Source organism: Orcinus orca, chromosome 3, assembly GCF_937001465.1.
Source record: "Orcinus orca chromosome 3, mOrcOrc1.1, whole genome shotgun sequence".
In the NCBI taxonomy this organism is placed as follows: domain Eukaryota; kingdom Metazoa; phylum Chordata; class Mammalia; order Artiodactyla; family Delphinidae; genus Orcinus; species Orcinus orca.
Window position 1 is genome coordinate 109,904,754 of NC_064561.1, and position 21,186 is coordinate 109,925,939.

The 21,186-nt window shown below is 34.1% G+C and overlaps 1 protein-coding gene across 10 annotated transcripts in view; it reads left to right on the plus strand.

The window, feature by feature from the left end:
• The window catches only part of FAM172A (family with sequence similarity 172 member A), a 428,090-nt gene that overhangs the window by 108,341 nt on the left and 298,563 nt on the right, over positions 1-21,186 (plus strand). For 6 of the 10 annotated variants that reach the window (XM_033401173.2, XM_004263530.4, XM_033401185.2 and 3 more), the window contains one exon: positions 1,990-2,181. The exons of the other annotated variants lie outside the window; for them this stretch is intronic. In XM_033401173.2, the coding sequence (XP_033257064.1) occupies positions 1,990-2,181 (192 nt within the window). The remainder of the gene's footprint in view (positions 1-1,989; positions 2,182-21,186) is intronic. 10 annotated transcript variants of the gene reach the window in all.

Sequence of the window (21,186 nt, forward strand, 5' to 3'; positions counted from 1 at the left end):
TTAACTGAATGATTCATCTGCTTTCATATAATGTTCCTAGGTAAAAGGGAGTTTTTTTTCTCAGAGTTGGCTTTCGTCTGTCTCCCATCCACTTTTCTTCCTCTGTGACTTCGGTCATATCCATTGTCATCATAGTAATTTGTTTATTCTAGACGTCACATACAAGTGAAGCTAATGTGGTAGTGTTATACTTCATACTTCTCTTACTGCATATTTAATTACTACTAATAAAGATACAGATATGCCATTTTAATTCTAAGCATTGTATAGTTCTTTTAAAATTCTTTGTAGTCATGCATTCATTTAATCTTCCATTTGTGCTTTCTGAACCAGGCAAGTATTGTAAGCAGTTAAGAGGATGCATTATTTAGTTAAATGCCTTTTATCTAAAGGAATTCACTAGTGATGCTTGATAAGATTCTTTATTCCAAAAGTTCATTCATTCTTATATAAATGAGTGCCTACAATGTGCCAGCCTTTCTTCTAGGCATTGGGAATGTAGCTGGAGACAAACAAAGGTCTATGCCTTCCTGGACTTACATTCTAGTGGAGGGAGCAGATGGTAAATAATAGAATATTATTAAAAGCATATTAGATTGTGTTATGTGCTATGGAGGAACATAAAACAGAATGGGACTAGGGAATTCTTGGGGAAGTGTTTAAATGGGGTGGTCAGAGAAGGCTTCACTGAGAAGGTGGTATTTTTTTCTTAAGCCCTGTGGCCGTGCTCTTCTTGCTGAAATAATTACCTTTTGTGCCCTGTTTACACAACTGGCTAAGCGTCCATTACTGACACCAATCTGATTGTTTTAGAAACAGAGAAATTTAATTTTTTTTGTGTGTCCCAGGAGTAGTGACTGGGAACATTTGGAATCCAAGGCATTTTTTGGTATTGAGTTTTTTTCTTTCTTATTTTGGTAATTTTATGAATCTATATTGTTGATGAAGTGAAGTGCTATTGCATTACCCAGCATGTGGATTGACTTTCTCTATTTGAGGAGGTGTTTATTACCAGCTGTCAAGATTTTAACTTGGCTCTGACCTGGTTGCACAAAGGCTGCCATTCCTAGTTACTTGCCACTGCTGATGTGGAATACCACTCAGAGCATGCCATGGCATATGTAATAAGAGGTTGGGAAGTTATCCCTTTCTAAAAGTCTTTTGAATCTTTCAAATCTAAATCATACATCATCTAGTATAAACCTAACTATTAAGTGTAATCAAAATGACTAAGAATATTCACTTTTCATACCATAAATAGCTAGTACATAAAATAAGGTTATCAAAGTATACAAATAATATTCCTTCATAAAATAATTGTTATATAATCCTGTGTTCATACTCTGAATGAAATTTCTAAGTCCATTTACACAGAACAGTTGGTGTTTGAATTTTTAAATAGTTCCCCCTCCTACTGTTGTTAAAAGCTTAGTAGTTTTCCTTGCTAATATATGGTTTTCCAATATGTGTATTCTCCAGCTGGGTTTTTCTGTTTTTTATTTTAGGTGCAGCATATTTCTATTATAACTTATAGGCTTAATAGCTGTGACCTTGGGCGAGTTATTTAAACTCTCTAGGCCTCAACTTCTTCATCTATAAATGAATATAATAATAGTGCGACCTTAACAGAAATAATACTTTTTAAACATTTAGCATAGTATCTAGATCATAGGAAGCACTTAAAAATTAGTTATTCTTATTTATAATGATAATATAATATTAAATATACAATAATAATGGAGAAAGACATATTTCCAGTATTCTTTTTTCATATTTTTATATGTTTAAATTACTATCATGTCTTTTTTTGCTCCTCTACCTTATATATAATTATCAATCTCTAATGAAAATTTTATTTTAAAGTTTTTTTACTTCTATAATTCTGTAATAGTCATTCTATAATTTATAGTAACCATTAGTTGTTTTCTCATTTGTGTCTAAACCTGATCAGAAAACATTTATTTATTATTTAATTTTTTTTAATTACAGGTAGATGCCACTGAGAGTGAACCAAAGAGTTTTATCTTTATGAGTGAGGATGCTTTGACAAATCCACAGAAACTGATGGTTTTAATTCATGGTAGTGGTGTTGTGAGGGCAGGTCAGTGGGCTAGAAGGCTTATTATAAATGAAGATCTGGACAGTGGCACACAGATACCTTTTATTAAGAGAGCTATGGATGTAAGTGCAATTTCCTTTATTTTTTTTTTGGCATTTTATAGCTCTGTTTTAGTATGTGTTATAAATTATTTTATCATGTCTTTTAAAAAATCTTTCCTAAACATAGTCTTATCTTTAAATTGTTCTTATTTATTTTATTTGTAGTGAAAGATTATTCTGTATTATTTTGCCTTTACAATAAGAGCAAAAACGCATCTTAAGTATACGAACATTTAGATAAAATCTTTGAAATGAGTATTTTCAGTTCTAAATTTTTTCGTTTCTTATTACATGAAATATCAGTTAAATTATCAAATACTTATCAATATTATTGAAAATACTTCTGAAAAAAATCATGACTGCTTTTGTAAATCTCTGCCTACCTGATTTAGTGAAGTTAGAGACTAAAGGAATTCTGCTACCTTTAAATTAATATCTTATTCTTAAAAAACAACTCTTTAGAGCCCACAAATGTAATGCTTTATGAATAAGGCAAAGACATACAAAATGGTAAATTGCAGTATTTACTGAATTACTTTCTTCTTACTTGAATTTCAACTTTTTAGAAATTGGTGTTTTAAAATTGTGTTCAAGGTTTTTTTTCCTGTAGTGGTGAAATTTCTTTTTCTGACCTAGCTTTGTTACATCTTAATATTTGGCGACTTGTTTTACTGTCTTATTCTTAAGTTCTGCAATGAATAGTTAAATTTTGCAAAGTTGGTTTTCTTTCACATATAAGCAGAGATTTTCTTCAGAAAAATAAAGGTAAAGTGACATCTTTACTTATAAAAGGTTAATATAATAACGGAAAGTTATCACGTATGCTTTATAAGAGCTACATTATTACATTTTTGTAATTAAAAGTGGAAAGATATTATTTGATACACTTACGATTGGAAAGGTCAAAGATATGTTTCCTACTTTAACTCTGAAATGATAAGCGTAAAGCTCAGCCCAGCTCCTGAAGAATATTTTGTTAATAGATTTTGAGGCCCTTAAAATGCTGCAAGTAGAATTTCATAGGTGAATTGTGTATTTTTTTTTTCAGTCTTCACGGATGTGCAAAGAACACAAAGACATTACTTTTGATTCGTTGCAAACTTCAATAGTGTGTTTTTTGGTAGAATTTAAGTAACTAAAATAAATTTATTTAAACTGTTTCATATTTCAGGTTATGAATAGTGAAATGAACTTACTCTCTGGCACATTAGTTAGTGGTTAGAACAGATGCTGTTGATGTATTTTAAGAACTTTACATGTGAAATGTGATCACAATTTGGTGAATATTTGAACATACAATTTAGTAAAGAAAATCAGATGTTTGTACAAACACGTGCTTGGTGAGATACTTTATGTAAATTATATTGTCTGTGCTACTAGATCAACTAAGCCTTTCCCATTCTAGAATATTTTATTGTTGTATAGGGTTTTTTGAAGTATAGGGGAGTATAGGGCTATAGAGTATAGAGTATAGGGAAAGCCATCCCAAATACCTTTGAACAAACTATCTGTTGAGATCCTAAACAAGAGGGAGGAGGTTTATCAGTAACATTAGAATAGTCAGTCATTTTGTCCTTTTAAGTAGGAATAGTGGGGGTTAACAGCATTTCATTGCCTTGCCATTTTTGTGCTTTTCTCAGTCAGAGCAGCTCAGGGTTCCTTGAAATAAAGCAGCTGATTTCTAAGTTCCTTAGTATTTAGTGTATGTTGTGTACTTTGAAAAGTTTAGTTTATATACTTTATTCTCAACTTTATGAACTTTATTCTGGTAACTTGCTACATGGTGAACATTTAAAAATGGATATCTCTTTTTAATTCAGATAAAGTGATTTTATTACTTTGGCTTTACTTTTTCATGGTGTTTCTCTGGTAATTCTTCAAGGGCTGCTCTGTGTTTGTGTGTGGCTGGAGGGTGCGGAGACAGGTGGGGGAAAGGATGGTATTTTAGGAAGCAGGAAGAGGAAGACTAACAGGGAAAAAGAAGTTGTCTCATTCTTTTTAATCAGATTACTCCTACTGTTTTTATTTTCTGGACTTTTTTCTAAAATTGTATTTAAAGAAATGTTTCTGTAGTTTACAAAGGGCTGGGAGCCACTACTCTGTTTTCCATGGTCTGTCCATTTTCATATCACAACTGCAGTAAATTCTGATATTTTTCAGGCCAGACAAGATTATCTCTACTCAGTGTTGTTAATAATATTTATGCTATATTCCTTGCAGATTTTTAGTATAAGATTAAAGGTCCTAAAATAGGAGTCATATGATGGTAAGGTTAAAACTTTTTTCAAACACTAGAACCCTGCCTCTACTGAACTGTTTTGTAAAAAAAACAAAACTTGTGTTTGAATCTGTGGAGCCACTTTGGTTGAAGCTGAAGTGAAGATTGGAACCATTCTCACAACAGCACCTGAGATTTATTCCCTGACCCTGGGGCTCCATAGATGACAGTTTAAAAACTACAGATACTCTAATCCTTGCAGTTTAGATACTTAAGAACTTTATTATTAAAAATATATTAAGATTTCTTGTTGGAGAAATAGTACATATCAGATAAATGCCCACAGTGCTTCTCAGGAGGCCATAGCTAATATTTTCAGTGCTTAACAATCTTAATTGCATAATATATTAATTGGAGTAAGAAACAGTATATCATATAGCCAAGTACTAATTATTCAGTGTCTGATTGTGCAGTTTGAGATTTTCTCATACTTATTTCTTCTTTGATCTTTTCAGGCATTTTAGTTGATCTCTATAAAAAGGGCAAGGAAAATAAGTGACAGTTCATTTCATTACTAATTGCAGGGGTGGTACAGGGGTACAAAATTTAAGGGGTCAGTCACTCTCATGATGTGCAGTCCTTGTAGGACCGTGAGAGTGAGTGCCTCCTTAAATTTTGCACCGTAGACATGTCACCGATCTCTCCCTATCCAGGCTTTGACTGATTGAGATGTATATACTGTCAAAAAGTTTCATGGGGAGCAGTTTGGAAGTCAGATTTTTACCATGCATCAGAATCACGTGGAGGGCTTCTTGAAACAGATTGCCCTGTTCAGATCCCAGGTTTTAATTCAGAAGGTCTGGTTGGGGCCTGAGAATTTACATATCTGAGAATATCTCAGGTGATGCCAGTGCTGCTCATTGGGCACCACACTAGAACCACTGGCGTAGGTAATACTTTTTGGATTGGTTGAGAATTTATATATACTTTTCAGGCTTTAGGTGTAATGCATAAGGTGGGACTTGATGGCAATTATATTTAGTGTGACAGAGGATGAGAAGTTCTAGAAAATGTTTTATAATAAAATCAGTGAAGAGTACTCTCAAAGTACAAGTGATTCATATCCAACGTGACTTAAATTTTTTCAATTTTAATAAGTTTTTGAGAATTCTGATAACTTGACTAAACCTACGTTGTTTTCTAATTTCTCATAGCTGGATTATTCAGAAGAATCTACTATTTCCGTAATTACTTACTTTGCATATAATTTTCATACTGTTATATCTAAGTTTTTTAAATTAATGCTATTTTTATCAATGTAATGTATACAATTTGGGTTCTATAACATGGTGGACTGAGTTAATTAACAGTCACTTGTCCCTCCCACTAAACACCCATAAAAATAATGGAATAAAACATAGCAACGACAAAAATATTAAAGACCTAGTTATGTTCAAAAGATAGAAAAAGAATCTTTAAATTCCTGACTACAAGAAAGAACTTAAAACCCCAGTGGTAAATCCCTGGAGGGTGTGGCAGCCCGAAGGTGATATTTGATGAGGTATAAGACCTAGGCCTCAAGGGGTCCACAGCACAGCTTTGAGCCTGAGAGACAGGATCTAAAACTAAGACCCTGGAAGCTTCTGCCTTTTTAGTTTTTAGAGGTGCAAAAGTCAGTTTGCCAGAGGTGCCAGATGGGGTAAATAAACAGCCTCCCCTGAGATATAGAAGCCACAGATCCTAACCCAAAGGTGGATTTAGATTTGCAGTTTGAATTGAGACAACTTATTTAGTGTGGGAATCTCAAGCAGTGTAAATTCATGTAAAAATGGACTTTGGACTGATGAAACTTCTGGATTACCAAGTGGAAACAAACATAAAAGTGCCAACAGCAACACTTTACAATTCAGGGTAAATCCCTAATGAAGAAGAATTTGTAGTCAGAAACTAAAAATTATTTGAGGAAATGATTCATTACAAAGAAAAGTCAAGTCAAGCAAAACTATCAGGCATCGTTGAGAGTTAGTAAATTAAAAGTTAGAATTGGGGAATACAGTATATAGAATATAGCAGAGAAAACCTGAGAAAAAAATTATAATAGATAAAAAGTCATGGAGAATAGAATAAGATCTAATAATCCTCTAATAGATGTTTCAGAAAAGCAATAGAAAAGAATGGGAGAAAAAGCAATATATTAGTGGTAGAGTGTTTATGAGAATAAAGACACAAATCTTTGTAGAAGAAGCATGGCATATCTTGAGCAAGACAGATAAATCTACACTTAAAACTTATTAAAATAAAACTGTAGAACATCAGAGGATACAAGCATATAATCTTAAAAATCAAGTGAAAACAAATGACATACATCAAAATAAAGGTTATCCTTTCCTAATCCTTCCTCAGCTGTTAGTTCTGTTCCCTAGATATAATAACTCTCAATACTTTTTGGTTTTAATTATATTCTCTATATCAACATTTTTTAATTATAGTGCTGTCTCTTGATTTATCAGTCACTTTCTTTTATGGCACATAAGAATCTCTTTCCCATTCCCACAGTTTTTGGATTAATTCAGCAATCAAGCTTTACAGTATTACTACTACTTTAATATTGCTTATGACTGAACCAAGTAGGTACTGTGGTTGCTACTCATTTCTGCTACAAGTTTATTTTCATAGAATTAATAATTTCCTAACTGTTTTCTGTTTTCTTTGTAATAGTTGTTAATTCTGATTGGCCTTTCTAATTTTTTACATGGTTAAATTTATCAGATAATCTTATGGTTTCATGTTCTTCTGGAGAGCTCTCTTTTGGAACTCTGTGGACTTCTGTCCCAATCTTGACTGGTCACTTTCTAAGCCTGCCTCCCTGTCTCTCTTCCCGGGACTCCACTTAGATTCTCTCTGGTGTTTGATCTCTTGTTTCCTTGATCTAATGACGGTAGCTTTTTGGATATATGCTCTCATTTTGTTGGAATCATCAAAGAGGGAATACGAGATCAATTTTTGAAACCTAGTATTTATGAAAAATACCTTTATTTTACTTGCTCACTTTATTTTCATAATTCATCTAGTCATAGAATTCCAATCTGAATATCATTTTCATTCTGAAACTTGAAGGTTTTGTTTCATTGTTGTTTTACTTGCAGTGTTTTAATTGAGAAGTCCAGTACCATTCTGATCTTGAATCCTTTTGTTTGCCTCCACGGAAGCTTCTTTTCCTTCTCCCTGGTTTTAAGAAATTGAATACTACTGCTTTTGAGAAGGTTTCTTGGTGTGGGTTTTTTTGATTCATTGTGTTGGGGATGTGGTGATTCCTTTCATTCTGTACTGCACATTCATGATTCTCAATTCTGAGAATATTTTGTTGTGTTGTTTCTTGATAATTTTAATCTCTTTTTCTGGAATTTTCATTTGGTTTTGGAGTTCTGGACTGAGCCTCTAATTGTCTTATCTAATTGACTATACTTTCTCTCTTATTTTCCATCTATTTTTGCTCTAGTTTCTGGGAGGTTACCTACTTTTTCTTTTAGCCCTGTAGAATTTTTAAAGTTCTTTCATCATATTTTGTTATGGAGCTCTCTCTTTATTCATTTTGCAGACTTCTGCACAGTACACCTGATTTGAGCTCTGTGTCTCTCTCTTCCCCTTTCCTGATCTGATGTCCTTCTAGTCCTTCTCTGGATAAATTTCTCTAATGGAAAAACCACTGATCTCTGACAGGGTTGGCTGTGCAATGTGAGATTTTGACCCGTGTTTTGGTTTTCAGGTTTTGGTTTTTTGGTTTGTTTGGCTTCGGGGGGATGGGTAACTGCATCTTATGTGAACTTACAACTACTACCTCTGTTTTTAGACTCAAGCCCTACCTCTACTTTCCAAGAAAACTGGCACCCCGAATTTTGAGTTTCTCTGAAATTCTGTGGGTGGGTTGGCTTGCTTCTAGTTATTATTTATCTCCAGAGGCTTAAGTTAGAATTTCCTCTGTAATACCAAACAAATTCCATCAGCTTACTGTCTTCCCATTAGTTTCGTCCTGATGGGTTAATACCGCCCCTACTATAAAATATATTTTTATTTAATTTTTAAATGGCAATATATTCACATGGTTCAAGAATCAAATAATATATGAAAGTGTACAGTGAAAAGTAAACCATATTTTTTAAAACTAATATTTTAGTGTGATTTGTGGAAGGAGTAGAGATAATCAAAAGAATTCAGTATAGCATTTTAATTACGTTTTTTATGTGGTTATTCCAATGATAGGTAGTCCCTTTACAACTCATATCCTTTTTTTTTTTTTTTTTTTTTTTTAATTTTTGGCTGCATTGGGTCTTCGTTGCTGCGCGTGGGCTTCCTCTGGTTGCGGCGAGCGGGAGATACTCTTCGTTGCGGTGCACGTGCTTCTCATTGCAGTGGCTTCTCTTGTTGTGGAGCACAGACTCTAGGTGTGCAGGCTTCAGTAGTTGTGGCACGAGGGCTCAGTAGTTGTGGTCTGCAGGCTCTAGAGTGCAGGCTCAGTAGTTGTGGTACACAGGCTTAGTTGCTCCGCGGCATGTGGGATCTTCCCGGACTAGGGCTCAAACCTGTGTCCCCTGCATTGGCAGGTGGATTCTCAACCACTGCACCACCAGGGAAGTCTGCAACTCATATCTTTTTAAAACAAATAACATTAAAGTAATTTTCTATATAACAAAATGCTTTGTAAACCTCAGGAGATGACGTCCTTACGTAGCAATATTCGTCAAAGTAGAATATTTTAGGATTTTCTTTTAGAAATCGCTATGATTATAAGATGACTAAATTGAAGACTACATAAACTGTTGCTTGACTGATATGAACCACATACTTTGAAAGCTGATTTAGAGCTTTTTAGTTTTTAAATCATTTGCTTCCCTTTTAATAAGCAGTAACTTAGCTTTTCTATTCTGGCTGTTGACTTTTTGATTTCTCCTTTCTCACTCCATTTTGGGTCCCCTTCCCCCATTTTGACAGACATATTTGTTAAGCTGATTGATTACAGTTTTAGGATTTTTTTCCACAGATGTACATGGAGCCATTATAGATGGTTATCTAAAATAGGATATGATTTTTCCCAGTGATTTGAGTAATAAATTTTTGGTAACACCTCCTAACTACTGCCTTCAGTTCCTAGTCTTCCAACTAAGTACTGCAAGATCTTGCTATTTCTTTTTTTAAATTTATTTGTTTTATTTATTTATTTTTGTCTCTGTTGCATCTTCGTTGCTGTGCGCGGGCTTTCTCTAGTTGCAGTGAGGCTACTCTTAGTAGCCTCTTAGTTCAACTCTTAGTTGAAGTGAGCAGGCTTCTCATTGCGGTGACTTCTCTTGTTGCAGAGTACGAGCTCTAGGCGTGTGGGCTTCAGTAGTTATGGCACACGGGCTCTAGAGCACAGGCTCAGTAGTTGTGGTGCATGGGCTTAGTTGCTCTGCGTCATGTGGGATCTTCCCGGACCAGGTCTCGAACCCATGTCCCCTGGATTGGCAGGCAGATTCTTAACCACTGCACCACCAGGGAAGCCCCGATCTTGCTATTTTAACATAAGTATTTGACAGAGTTGGTGACACGGAAATTTTAAGAGGATTCTAGTGGGCATTGACAGTTAGTAGATAGTAGTCAGAAGTCCTGTATCAATATAGGACATAGTTTTTATTTTTAACAGTAGCAGTACCATGTAGCAGTTTATAAGTAGAATATAGTTTCCAGGGGATGCATGTTTAAGTTCTCAGAGACCTCAAAAACATGATAATTGCTTGGACCTTTTAGATATACTTTTGTTGAAATGATTCATAGACTTTTTTGTGCTTCTTTAAAATACAGTCATTCAGAGTGTTGGGAATTAAAGAAATGGTTATTAAAACAAGGTGCCAGTTTTCAACATATAAGATTGGCAGATAAATTGGTAAATTATCATACAATAAATTGTATGATAATACCAAGTTTAGATATTGGTCAGAATGTAAATTGAAGCAATAAGATGGCAGTTTGGGTTATATCTCCCCAAATTAAATATGTGTGTTAATGTTTGACCCTAAATTCCATTTGTAGGAATTTACACTAGAGCAGTAAACAAAGTATACAGAGTATATGTACAAGGATGCTAATCACAGCAGTCTGTAATAACATGAAAACTTCTAACTACCTAAATATCCAATTTGGGGAGTATTTATTAAATGATGGTATATTCTTATCATGGAAGACTGTGTAATTATTAAGAAGAATGAGTTATATGTGTGTATATGTGTTCATTCATATGAAATGATGTCTAAGAGTTTTCCATTGAAAACATAAGAATGAGACTATTTGTTAAAATGTACACTTACATGTATATACATACACCTACATGCATACATTGATGTACATTGATGTTCCTGGAAGTCTATGCAAGAAACCGTGAGGTTTCTTCTTTTATCATTCATTTTCAATTTTCCTATTCAATTCTTTTTTTTTTGCCTTGAGCAATTATTACTTTTATAATTTTAAAAAGATATTCTTTTATTATTAAATTTTTTTAAAGAAAATATTCATGAATATACTATTATAGTTATTCATTTAACCATTTCTAAAAGAGTTTAAATGTTTGATTATAAAACTACAAGAAACTTTAAATAATTATTGATTTTTTTCCCCTTAAAGACTGGCTGAATTTAGATCACTATAACTTACATTTCAAACCTTTTAAAAGTAAATGCTTTTTTTTTTCTATTTGAAATATGGACTACTAAACTATAGGTTGAAACCAAAGGCACTAATTCCAAATTTTAAAAGTAAACTTTGAGAGAAACATAAAGGAATCAAAGAAAATATAAGCTCTTACATTATAGTCTTCATAAAAGATTGCTCAAGTCAAGAATTCCAGAAAAGGTTAACAGCTTAGCACATTACTGAACTGACAAGGTATATGAGGCCACCACACCAGCCCCCATGCCAGCAAAAGAAAACAATGAAATGACAGCTCTAGTGTTTGGAGAGAGGTTGTTAACGACAGCTTATTCCTTCATGATTTCAACTCTTGACAGAAGACAGGTCTGCTCATTGCATCATGGCAGATATATCATTACCTTCTGGCCCTGTCATGAGTGAATTGAGGGGGAAAAAAACAACGTTCGGTTTTAAAAATCCAATTACCTTCTTGAATTTTGGTCACTGTTTCTGAGATAGATGTGAATAAGCCATTCTGTGATGATAGCTCTTTGAATCTAGATTGTTCTCTAGTACTGAACCAATTAACTAATTAAGCATATACTTAAGCTTTTTCTATAGTCAAGTGGAAAGCTAACTATGACAGCATAGAGCACCTTGATATTCTGACATCATCCCAAGAAAGATATTGCAAGGCCCCTCATGTCTTATTTCTGGTCCTCTACCCTGTGTTTATTCCTGACTTCAAATAACTTTTAAAGTAGACCTAGGCCTTTTCATTAAGTGCAAGAGAAAAAATACTGGATTTTAAAACAATTAGGTACATTTTTACATGAAAAAATATTGTTTATAATCAGAATTTGGTTATAAAATGGTCTGTTTCTCAATTACATGCATATTTGAATTCTTCTTTTTTCTTGGCTACCTAAGAAGTGACTCTGGAGACTTAGAAAGAGAAAGAGAGGGTGTGGTTTTGACAGTATGCTGAAAGCCTTGGGGTTTATGTATGATAAGAATTTCAGTGGAGGCTGAGATGAGTTTAAATGCACAGAAGGCAAACATAAAAATCTTGTTTAATTTCTGTCATGTTGTTCCCTTTTGAGTCACTCTGATGTCTTTTTCAAATCTGCTTTACTCTTGAGCTTTGTGCTACTATATCCATGATCTGTATTCCCCCCCCCACTTCTATTTCATTTTAACTGCTGATCCGTTTTCTGTGGTTCTTCCTTTAATATCAGCGGAAGCAGTTTGAATTGCTGAATCAAAGCTATTTTGGGAGTGAGAGAGTGTGTAAGATTGTGCAGGGTGAGATTCTCTGGGGTAGAAGGTAACACCTCCTGCAGTTATAATCAATGCTCTGGACACTTTCAAAGACTGGAGAAGCTATGACTTGCTCCAGGGTTAAACTTCTAAAATAACTTCCCTAGAGAAAAATGTCATCAATAAAATGGACTAATTAGTTGACAATTCTTGAGTACCCTAGGTTTAACAAGAAAAGATTAAAGAGAGGTCAGCTTTGCGTTTCTCACTGTACTTTTGGTTTCTTTTGGTTTTTAGCCTTTATACTTTTGTTTATCTTGAACATCATTTAAAAAAATTACTTCCAGTATTTATCAGTTTGTCCCCTAAGTTATTTTATTTTGAGAACTAAAATGGAAAATGTCACCCTTTAGTAGTAGGAAATAGTCTAAACTTTTACTTGGAATAATCGAGGCAGGAAATTTATGAAACGTAGGTAATTTGTGAAAGTATAGTTTGCACTTTTAGTCTAAGTCACCAAGCTTTAAACTGAATGTACTATATTTAAATAATCGCTAAAGTATTTTAAAGAAAATAATGTTAAGCGAATTTAAGGGTAAAAAATTATTAGTTTCCAGGGGACTAGTTCAGTAGCATTTCATGTGTGATGTTATTTGTTGGTGATTTTTTTTTCAACTGTTTACATGATGTAAATAAAAGGCATATTTAAAAATATTAATTCCTAGATAAATTGCCTATTTCAATATGATATTAGAAATTCTAACTAATGCCTAATTGAGTTAAAGATTTAATGTGAAAAGACACCTCTATTAACTACCTGCTTTTTATTTGTAATATAACTTCCTAAATTAAGCTGGATTTCAGTAGTAATTCTGAATAGTAACAGGCTAGTATTTTAACTCTTTTTTTTTTTTTAAAGCATAGGATATATAGTTTTTTGTTTTCCTGGACATAAAACAAATCACCACTTAAAAATTGCAGTTGTAAGAATTAGGTGGAGTATCTTTGCATACTTTGTATATTTAGAATCATGTACTTCTATATTTAAACTTTTAAAATAAACTTTTATCAGTTTACTCCAAATGTAAATATAATCAGTAACTCCATACTGTCAAGTATGCAATCAGATGTAACAATCTTAGGACCTATGTTGTTGCTTTGTGTTTATAATCCTATTGAAAAGGAGATTGTACCTTGTTTATGAAATGGATATACAAGGATGAGTATACCTCATGAAGCTTGAAGGCTATGGAAGAAGGCTTGAAGTAGTAGTAATAAAAAATTAAAAGCACCAATATTATTGTGTTAGGTATACATTCTACAATTTAAAAAAAAACCAAAAAACTGATATATGGGAGTGGGAGTTCCCTGGTGGCATAGTGGTGAGGATTCTGGGCTTTCACTGCCCTGGCCTGGGTTCAATCCCTGGTCGGGGAACTGAGATCCTGCAAGCTGCACAGCGTGGCTAAACAACAAAAGAAAACAAAACAAAAAACTGATATAGTTTCAGGGTCATGCACATTTGATTTTTATATGATCATAAGATTTAAGTCAATTTAGGTTATGAATGCCATATAGAAATGATATAGCATAGCAAACTATTTTTTTAACATCTTTATTGGAGTATAATCGCTTTACAATGGTGTGTTAGTTTCTGCTGTTATCACAAAGTGAATCAGCTATACGTCTACATATATACCCATATCCCCTCCCTCTTGCTTCTCAAACGATTATTTTTTTGTTACCTAGAGTTTAAACTATAATGAACATACAATGCCATTAAATTAAATTCTGAATGAAAATGAGTTATTTCACAATTTATTATTTTATTAAAACTACAGAATGAAATATTCTCATAATCACTGGAGAAAATTAATGTTTGTTTGAAGCTCTCCTTTGACCTTTTATTTGTGCAGTAATACAGTGATAATGTTAAGTCATGTAAGTGTGTATCCAAAAGAAACTAATTTAAAAAGTTAGGGGAAATACTGTTAAGTAAGCAATTCAGCTTTGCTTTTCCTTTTGATAGTGAAGACAGTTGCTTTTGTTATTGTTTTCAGTTTTCCCATATTTAATAGTGTGACTGAAGCTTTTAAAATAATTCTATTATCTTTAAGCCTATTTAAAACAATTCTATTAAGTTATCTTTATGATTACACAGAGAATGGAAATCTAGTTAAAAATAAAGGATAGGGCTTCCCTGGTGGCGCAGTGGTTGGGAGTCCGCCTGCCAATGCAGGGGACACGGGTTCGTGCCCCGGTCCGGGAAGATCCCACATGCCGCGGAGCGGCTGGGCCCGTGAGCCATGGCCGCTGAGCCTGCGCGTCCGGAGCCTGTGCTCTTCAATGGGAGAGGCCACAACCGTGAGAGGCCCGCATAACGCAAAAAATAAATAAATAAATAAAAATAAATAAATAAAGGATAAAGTTTAAGATATGAAGCTACATACGTATGCATTTATGTATTTTGTTATGGTACAGCTTGAACATAGGTTGTTAAATAGTAACTTACTTTAATAAGGATCAATTTATTTATTATTAAAAATAGGTATGTTTTGAACCATACTCATGATTACATCATATACAGAAACACACATGCCTTCATACATAGAAATATCTGTGTATGTTGAAATTCCAAATTGCTGTGTTGATTTTTTGAAAAAAAATAAACCATTATTTGAAAGACTTGTCAATTCTGTTGGGAAATGAGTACTTGCTTATTCATACCATGAGCTGCATATTTGAATAAAATTACCTTTTCTTACAATGAATTGGTCTTCAAAATATTTTAAAAAAACATTTATCTGGAGAAACAAATGCCAACAATATTTTAAAACTTTCTTAAGGAAAGTTTAATGTACTTCTTAGTTTGCATTTTCTGATAGTAAGAAAATGTCTTTTCATTGAGCTTTTCTTGCACATTTACTTAGTATTATAATGGTTTGGAAGTGGACTGACCTCTTGAACAGTGTGTGTTGTTTGTGATCAAAAACTTACACAGATAGAAGTTAAATACTTCTATCAGAACAAACTTAAACTATTGTTAATTATCTTTTTTCCTCCAGAAATTAACAAATTATAACATCAAAGCCTGTTTAACGAGGTATGTAGTAGGTCATTTGCTGCTGCAGGCATTTTCTCTCCCTCCACGATGCATTTGTTTAGTTTCTCTCACTTTCTGCCTTTGGCACTGTTTGGTGAAATTCAGACATGCTCTTCCCCTCCAAGGAATCTCAGGGGTGGAAGGTAACTTATACAAAATTAATAAATGGTATTGCTTTTTCATTATTGCCCATCCAAGGCAATTTGCAGCGTTCACTTTAGAGAAAAAAACCGAGTTGTGTAGGAAACACAGAAAATACATTAACAACTTTAAAGCCATGAGCCAGTTTTAAAAAGGAAAATTTGAAATAGTCAATGTTATATAAGCAATTAAAAATATTGACCCAGGGACTTCCCTGGTGGTGCAGTGGTTGGGAGTCCGCCTGCCAATGCAGGGGACGCGGGTTCGTGCCCCGGTCCGGGAGGATCCCGCGTGCCGCGGAGCGGCTGGGCCCGTGAGCCATGGCCGCTGGGGCTGTGCGTTGGGAGTCTGTGCTCCGCGGCAGGAGGGGCCACAGCAGTGAGAGGTCCACGTACCGCAAAAAAAAAAAAAAAAATATATATATATATATATATATATAGACCCAGTAATTTCTTAAGACTCCTCTTTTTATTATTTCGTGTAATAAAATTCTAAAATTTAATCTTAAAAGTGAAAAACAATTGTAGCGTTTATATTTTATGAAGACTAAATTAAATGAGTTAGTTAATTTAGCCAGAGAAGAGTTTCAACTATTAGAGATTGCCTATTAGAAATTTTATTTTTACTCTTCAGATGATTAATTTTGCCTAAGCATTTTGTTTCAACATACTACAGAAACAATTTTATAGGAGAGAAAAATTGGCATGAATGGTGTTACCTGTTATATTGTATAGTTCATGATGCTCAAATCTGTATAAATACCATAGATAGTATGATTTAAGATTGCTTTTGAAAAGAAGTTATATATACACACACACACGTAATAAATAACTGTTTGTACAGTCTTAATTTCTGTTTTCAATTCCTGAGAACTTTTTCATTAGCTCTAATATTGCTCCTTATATGAGGTCTTTTTTCCATATTAGATACATTTGTCATAAAGAATTATTAACATTAAGAATTATTTTAGGGAATTCCCTGTTTGTCCAGTGGTAAGGACTACACCCTTTCATTGCCGAGGGCGTGTGCGGTCCCTCGTTGGGGAACTAAGATCCCATGCAAGTCGTGCGGCATGGCCAAAAAAAAAAAAAAATTATTTTAAGGAAGCATTTAGTGGAAAGCCATATCGTTGTCTCATCTTGAGCTTATGCAGCTCAATTTATTACTTTCTTAATGTACAAGAAAGATACAATTAAGCCTCCTAAATACTATAGCTTTCCAAAGTATCTTACTCCTTTATTTAGAATGTATGCACCAAACTGTACCCTGTAACAACTTGTAGTATAATAACAATGCTATTTGTCAAATTTTACATGTGTGCTTTTGTTTCCCACTAAACTGTGACCTCATTGAGGGCATCTCAGTACGTTTTATCATTGCCTGGCAATGCACTTTACTGGATAAGAACACAGGCTTTGGGGCTAAACATTCCTAGTGCCAGGTTTAGCTTTGTGATTTAATATTTGTGTGACTTGATCAAGTGTTCTGAATTGTGTAGTCTTGCTCTAATCCATAAAATGATATCATAATAATACCAAACTCATAGGATTATCCTTACTATTAAATGACAAAATATATGAAAAGCACTTACCACTGTGCCTGAAGTGGATTTTTAAACCTTTTTATGGATGAAGGAATAGAAGAATTTTCATTAGCAAAAGAGAGAAATGTGATGGTTTATTGGCAGGCACCATCTTTTTGTTAAATCTGTTAAAAGATAATAATATGTGATTTCAGTTCCCCTTTTCTTTTTTTAAATTTATTTATTTATTGGCTGCATTGGGTCTTCATTACTGCTTGTGGGCTTTCTCTAATTGCGGTGAGTGGGGGCTACTCTTTGTTGTGGTGCATGGGCTTCTCATTGAGGTGGCTTCTCTTGTTGTGGAGCTCAGGCTCTAGGTGCGCAGGCTTCAGTAGTTGCAGTGCATGGGCTCAGTAGTTGTGGCTCGTGGGCTGTAGAGCGCAGGCTCAGTAGTTGTGGTACATGGGCTTAGTTGCTCCATGGCATGTGGGATCTTCCCGGACCAGGGCTCAAACCCGTGTCCCCGCACTGGCAGGTGGATTCTCAACCACTATGCCACCAAGGAAGCCCCAGTTCCCCTGTTCTTAAATAGGAACATGAACCATGTAAATTCTTATTGTAACAGCTTTCACATAATGAGTACTTAATGAATATTATAGTTATAAAGGTGGAGGTGCTAATTATTTAGTATTTTGTTTTGTTTTGTTCTCTCCCTTTTAGTCTACAAATCCTGCCACTTTATGTCTTATTCCTCTAACAGTACGACTGGGTCTCTTTTGAGCATCTAATTGTATTGGTAATGATTTTTCTGGATCCAAATTATCAATTATTCTATGGACCCAAAGGACATGGGATTAAGTGGTTTTTAGCACTGCCTAGGTGGTGTAGGTGGGCTTCTAATATTAACCTTCAGGGGTAATTGGAGGATGTGAAACATAAGCCTTCTGAAAATGACTTTTTTTAAACCCAGAGTTGTTAATGGCAAAAATTTTGTTCTAACCTTCTTACTTTGTAAAATCCATCCTATCCATCCGTGAATCCTCCAATTCATCCGTAGATCCATCAAGAATGTATTAAGGACCAAGCACTGTTTAAGTTTACGGAGGTACAGTATTGCATAAAACATAGTGGCTGCCCTCAAGACTTTGTGGTTTAATGGGGGATACAAGCAAATTCAGTGCATTGTGATATGTGCCCAAAACTATAAGCATAGGGTATCTTAAGTGAGCATAATGGAGGCATCTCTTAATGCCATCTCTATAGAAATGCTTCCCAGAAGAATTAATATTTACATAAAATCCTCAGGTATGAGTAGGTACTTGGAGGTGGAGAGAGGTATTCCAGATAGAGGGATTAGTTGAATACAGCTTGAACACAGACAGAGATTGTAAGACTAAGGCTGCAGACATCATCAGGGCCAGATGTGTCCTTTTAAGGTATTTGTAAATTGTTTTAAGGGTTATGGAGCAGCATTGAATAGTGTCAAAATAGGGAAATGACGTGGTCAAATTTGTTTTTTAGATCGTTAATTCTGGCACAAGCCTGAGGAGTGGATTAAGTGACCAGTAAGATACTATTGATAGAACATATGTGAGCAAAAATGGTAGACTGAACTGAGGAACCAGTGGGCATGTATAGAACTGGGGAGATACGAGAGCTATTATGATGACTAATTGTTATGTGGGAAGTGAAGGAAAGAAAAGCCTCAAATATGACACCTGGGTTTCTGATTTGTCTAATAGGGGAGATGGTAGTTATCATTAACTGAGCTGAGGAATACTAAAGAGGAGTGATATTTTAACACTGAGGAAGTTGAAAATCTTATTTCAGACATGTTGTTTTTGAGGTGCATGTGCCACCATATTCTTCCCAGTTGACTGTTTTAGAATGCTTTTGTTGATTTTTGCTGAACTCTTGTATCCATAGCCATCCTGTGGTTACAGTTAACATTGTCAATTGTGATATGATTTGAATAATGACTGACATTTTCATTGTGTTAACACTAAGATAAAAGTGAAACAAAGACATATGTCCAGTCTTCATTTATTCATTAATTATATGAGTGCCTTGGATTATAGTTTTCAAATACTTGAAGAATATTTTCTTAATATTATATGTGATTCACAGTGTCGCAGCTACAGACAAAACAGACTTTTAAGTTTAATCTGTATAATTAACATTTTTACATCACATTCTTAAGTCTAAACTGTCAACAAAATAATAAATGAAGCCCTGATTTGTAGCATTTGCCAATTTCCATGGTATAAGTACTATATAAAAGCCATGGCGAATTTCAAGCTGCCAATCTGATGTCACTGAACACAGAGATGGGAAGAAATATATAGTATTCCATCATTATGTAATAGTTCTACCATACAGATACAATAAACATTAATAACCCTAAGAGCATAGATAATAGTAAAATAACTAGGAAGTGATGAGTATTTATTATATTTGCTCTAAGTATGTCACATTTATTTGTAAGAGTACATAATTTAATTTTTAATAGTGGTTTTGTGTAACTGATTCAGAATTCCTGAAAATTTAACAATGTGTTCTCATGAACCAGTATGAGTTAACTCCAGCACCCCACACTTTTTAACATGTATGTTCATAGCAGCACTATTTATGTTTCTAAAAACTGAAACTGTGTCAATACTCATCAGTAGTAGAATGGTAATTCTAATTATTGTAATTATTATCTAATCGTAATTATTATCTAAGTATTCTATAAATCCAATTCTTAATTCTAATTTTAGATTCTGAATGTGCTATATCTATACAGTATAGATACAAACTTACAACTATATGCAACAACATAGATGAACCTCTCAAACTTACTGTTATTTTAAAGGAGCCAATCAGAAAGAGTATAGACTATATGGTTCCATTTATATAAAGTTCAAAAATAAGCAAAACTAATCCATGGTATTAGAAATCAAGATAGTATTTATGCTTAAAGGGGTGGCTTCATGGTGGGGGCTTCTGGGGTGCTAGTAGTGCCCATTTTTAAAAAATCTGTTAGTTACATGTGTTCACTTTATGAAAATTTATCGGGCTGTATACTTAAAATTTGTGTGCTTTTCTGTATGTATATAATATTTCAGTTGAAAGTTCAAGAGAAAAAAGAATGTTGGCTGAATTGGAAGATGCATCTGGAAACTAGCAATTAGTACATCCGAGGGATAACTTACACTGAGATACAGCCAAAGCCCACTCTAAGTTATCACAAAAGAGTTAGGGTTTTTTCTCTTTCGTGTGTATTCTGTGCTTCAGTTGAAATACTTTCCATTCCTTGAACATCCTGTATACTTATTACATCACCTCTGCTCTTTCTTTTTCTTCTTTCTGAAAGCCTTCTTCCTAGTTCCTAATTGCCTACTGGAATTTCTTAGTATTCTTCTCACATGGAAGTCGTTCTTGAATTGCTTGAGGTATGATTTCAGTAAAAGTAGTTTTTACCTACTGGCGTATCTTCTACCATATAAGACTTGAAGATTAGTGTGAACATGGTTAGATATACTTTTCTGGGTTCAAGAGTATTGCATAATTGAAGGTGCCGCAATCTGACTGCTGGATAAGTGGCACTTTGTTTAAGGCTTCTTTCACTGTTGCCTCAAATATAACCCCCAGTCTCATATCTTGTTGGTTATTTCCATTGTCCTTATTGTAACCATCCACTGCCAGCTCTCATAAAAATGCTTTGCCATCATCTACATATTGTCAAGCATATTTGCGGTCACTTTTGAAATAATTGTAAATGCCATGAAAATATAGTAGACAGTGGGAAATTTCAAATCCCCTTTCCATTAAGAGATTTTGTAAATTACATATACCTTATTAGTAACTGGTGGTCAGCCATGATCTTAAAGGATTAAATCTCGTGAAAGATTACTATGTTTCTAGGCATCTGAATCTGAGACTAGTTCAACTCCCAACATCTATTAATCTAGATTAGACTGAACTAAGTGTGATTTCCTGTCTGGTCAAGTTAGTGTCATAACCCTGCTTATTAGTGAAGGTTAGGTTGAAACTACTGATGTCTACAACAGTGTGATGTTTACTTGCTGTACTCACCAGTCCACTTATGGACCCCCTCCAACTGGTATGTTTATAACTGGTTTA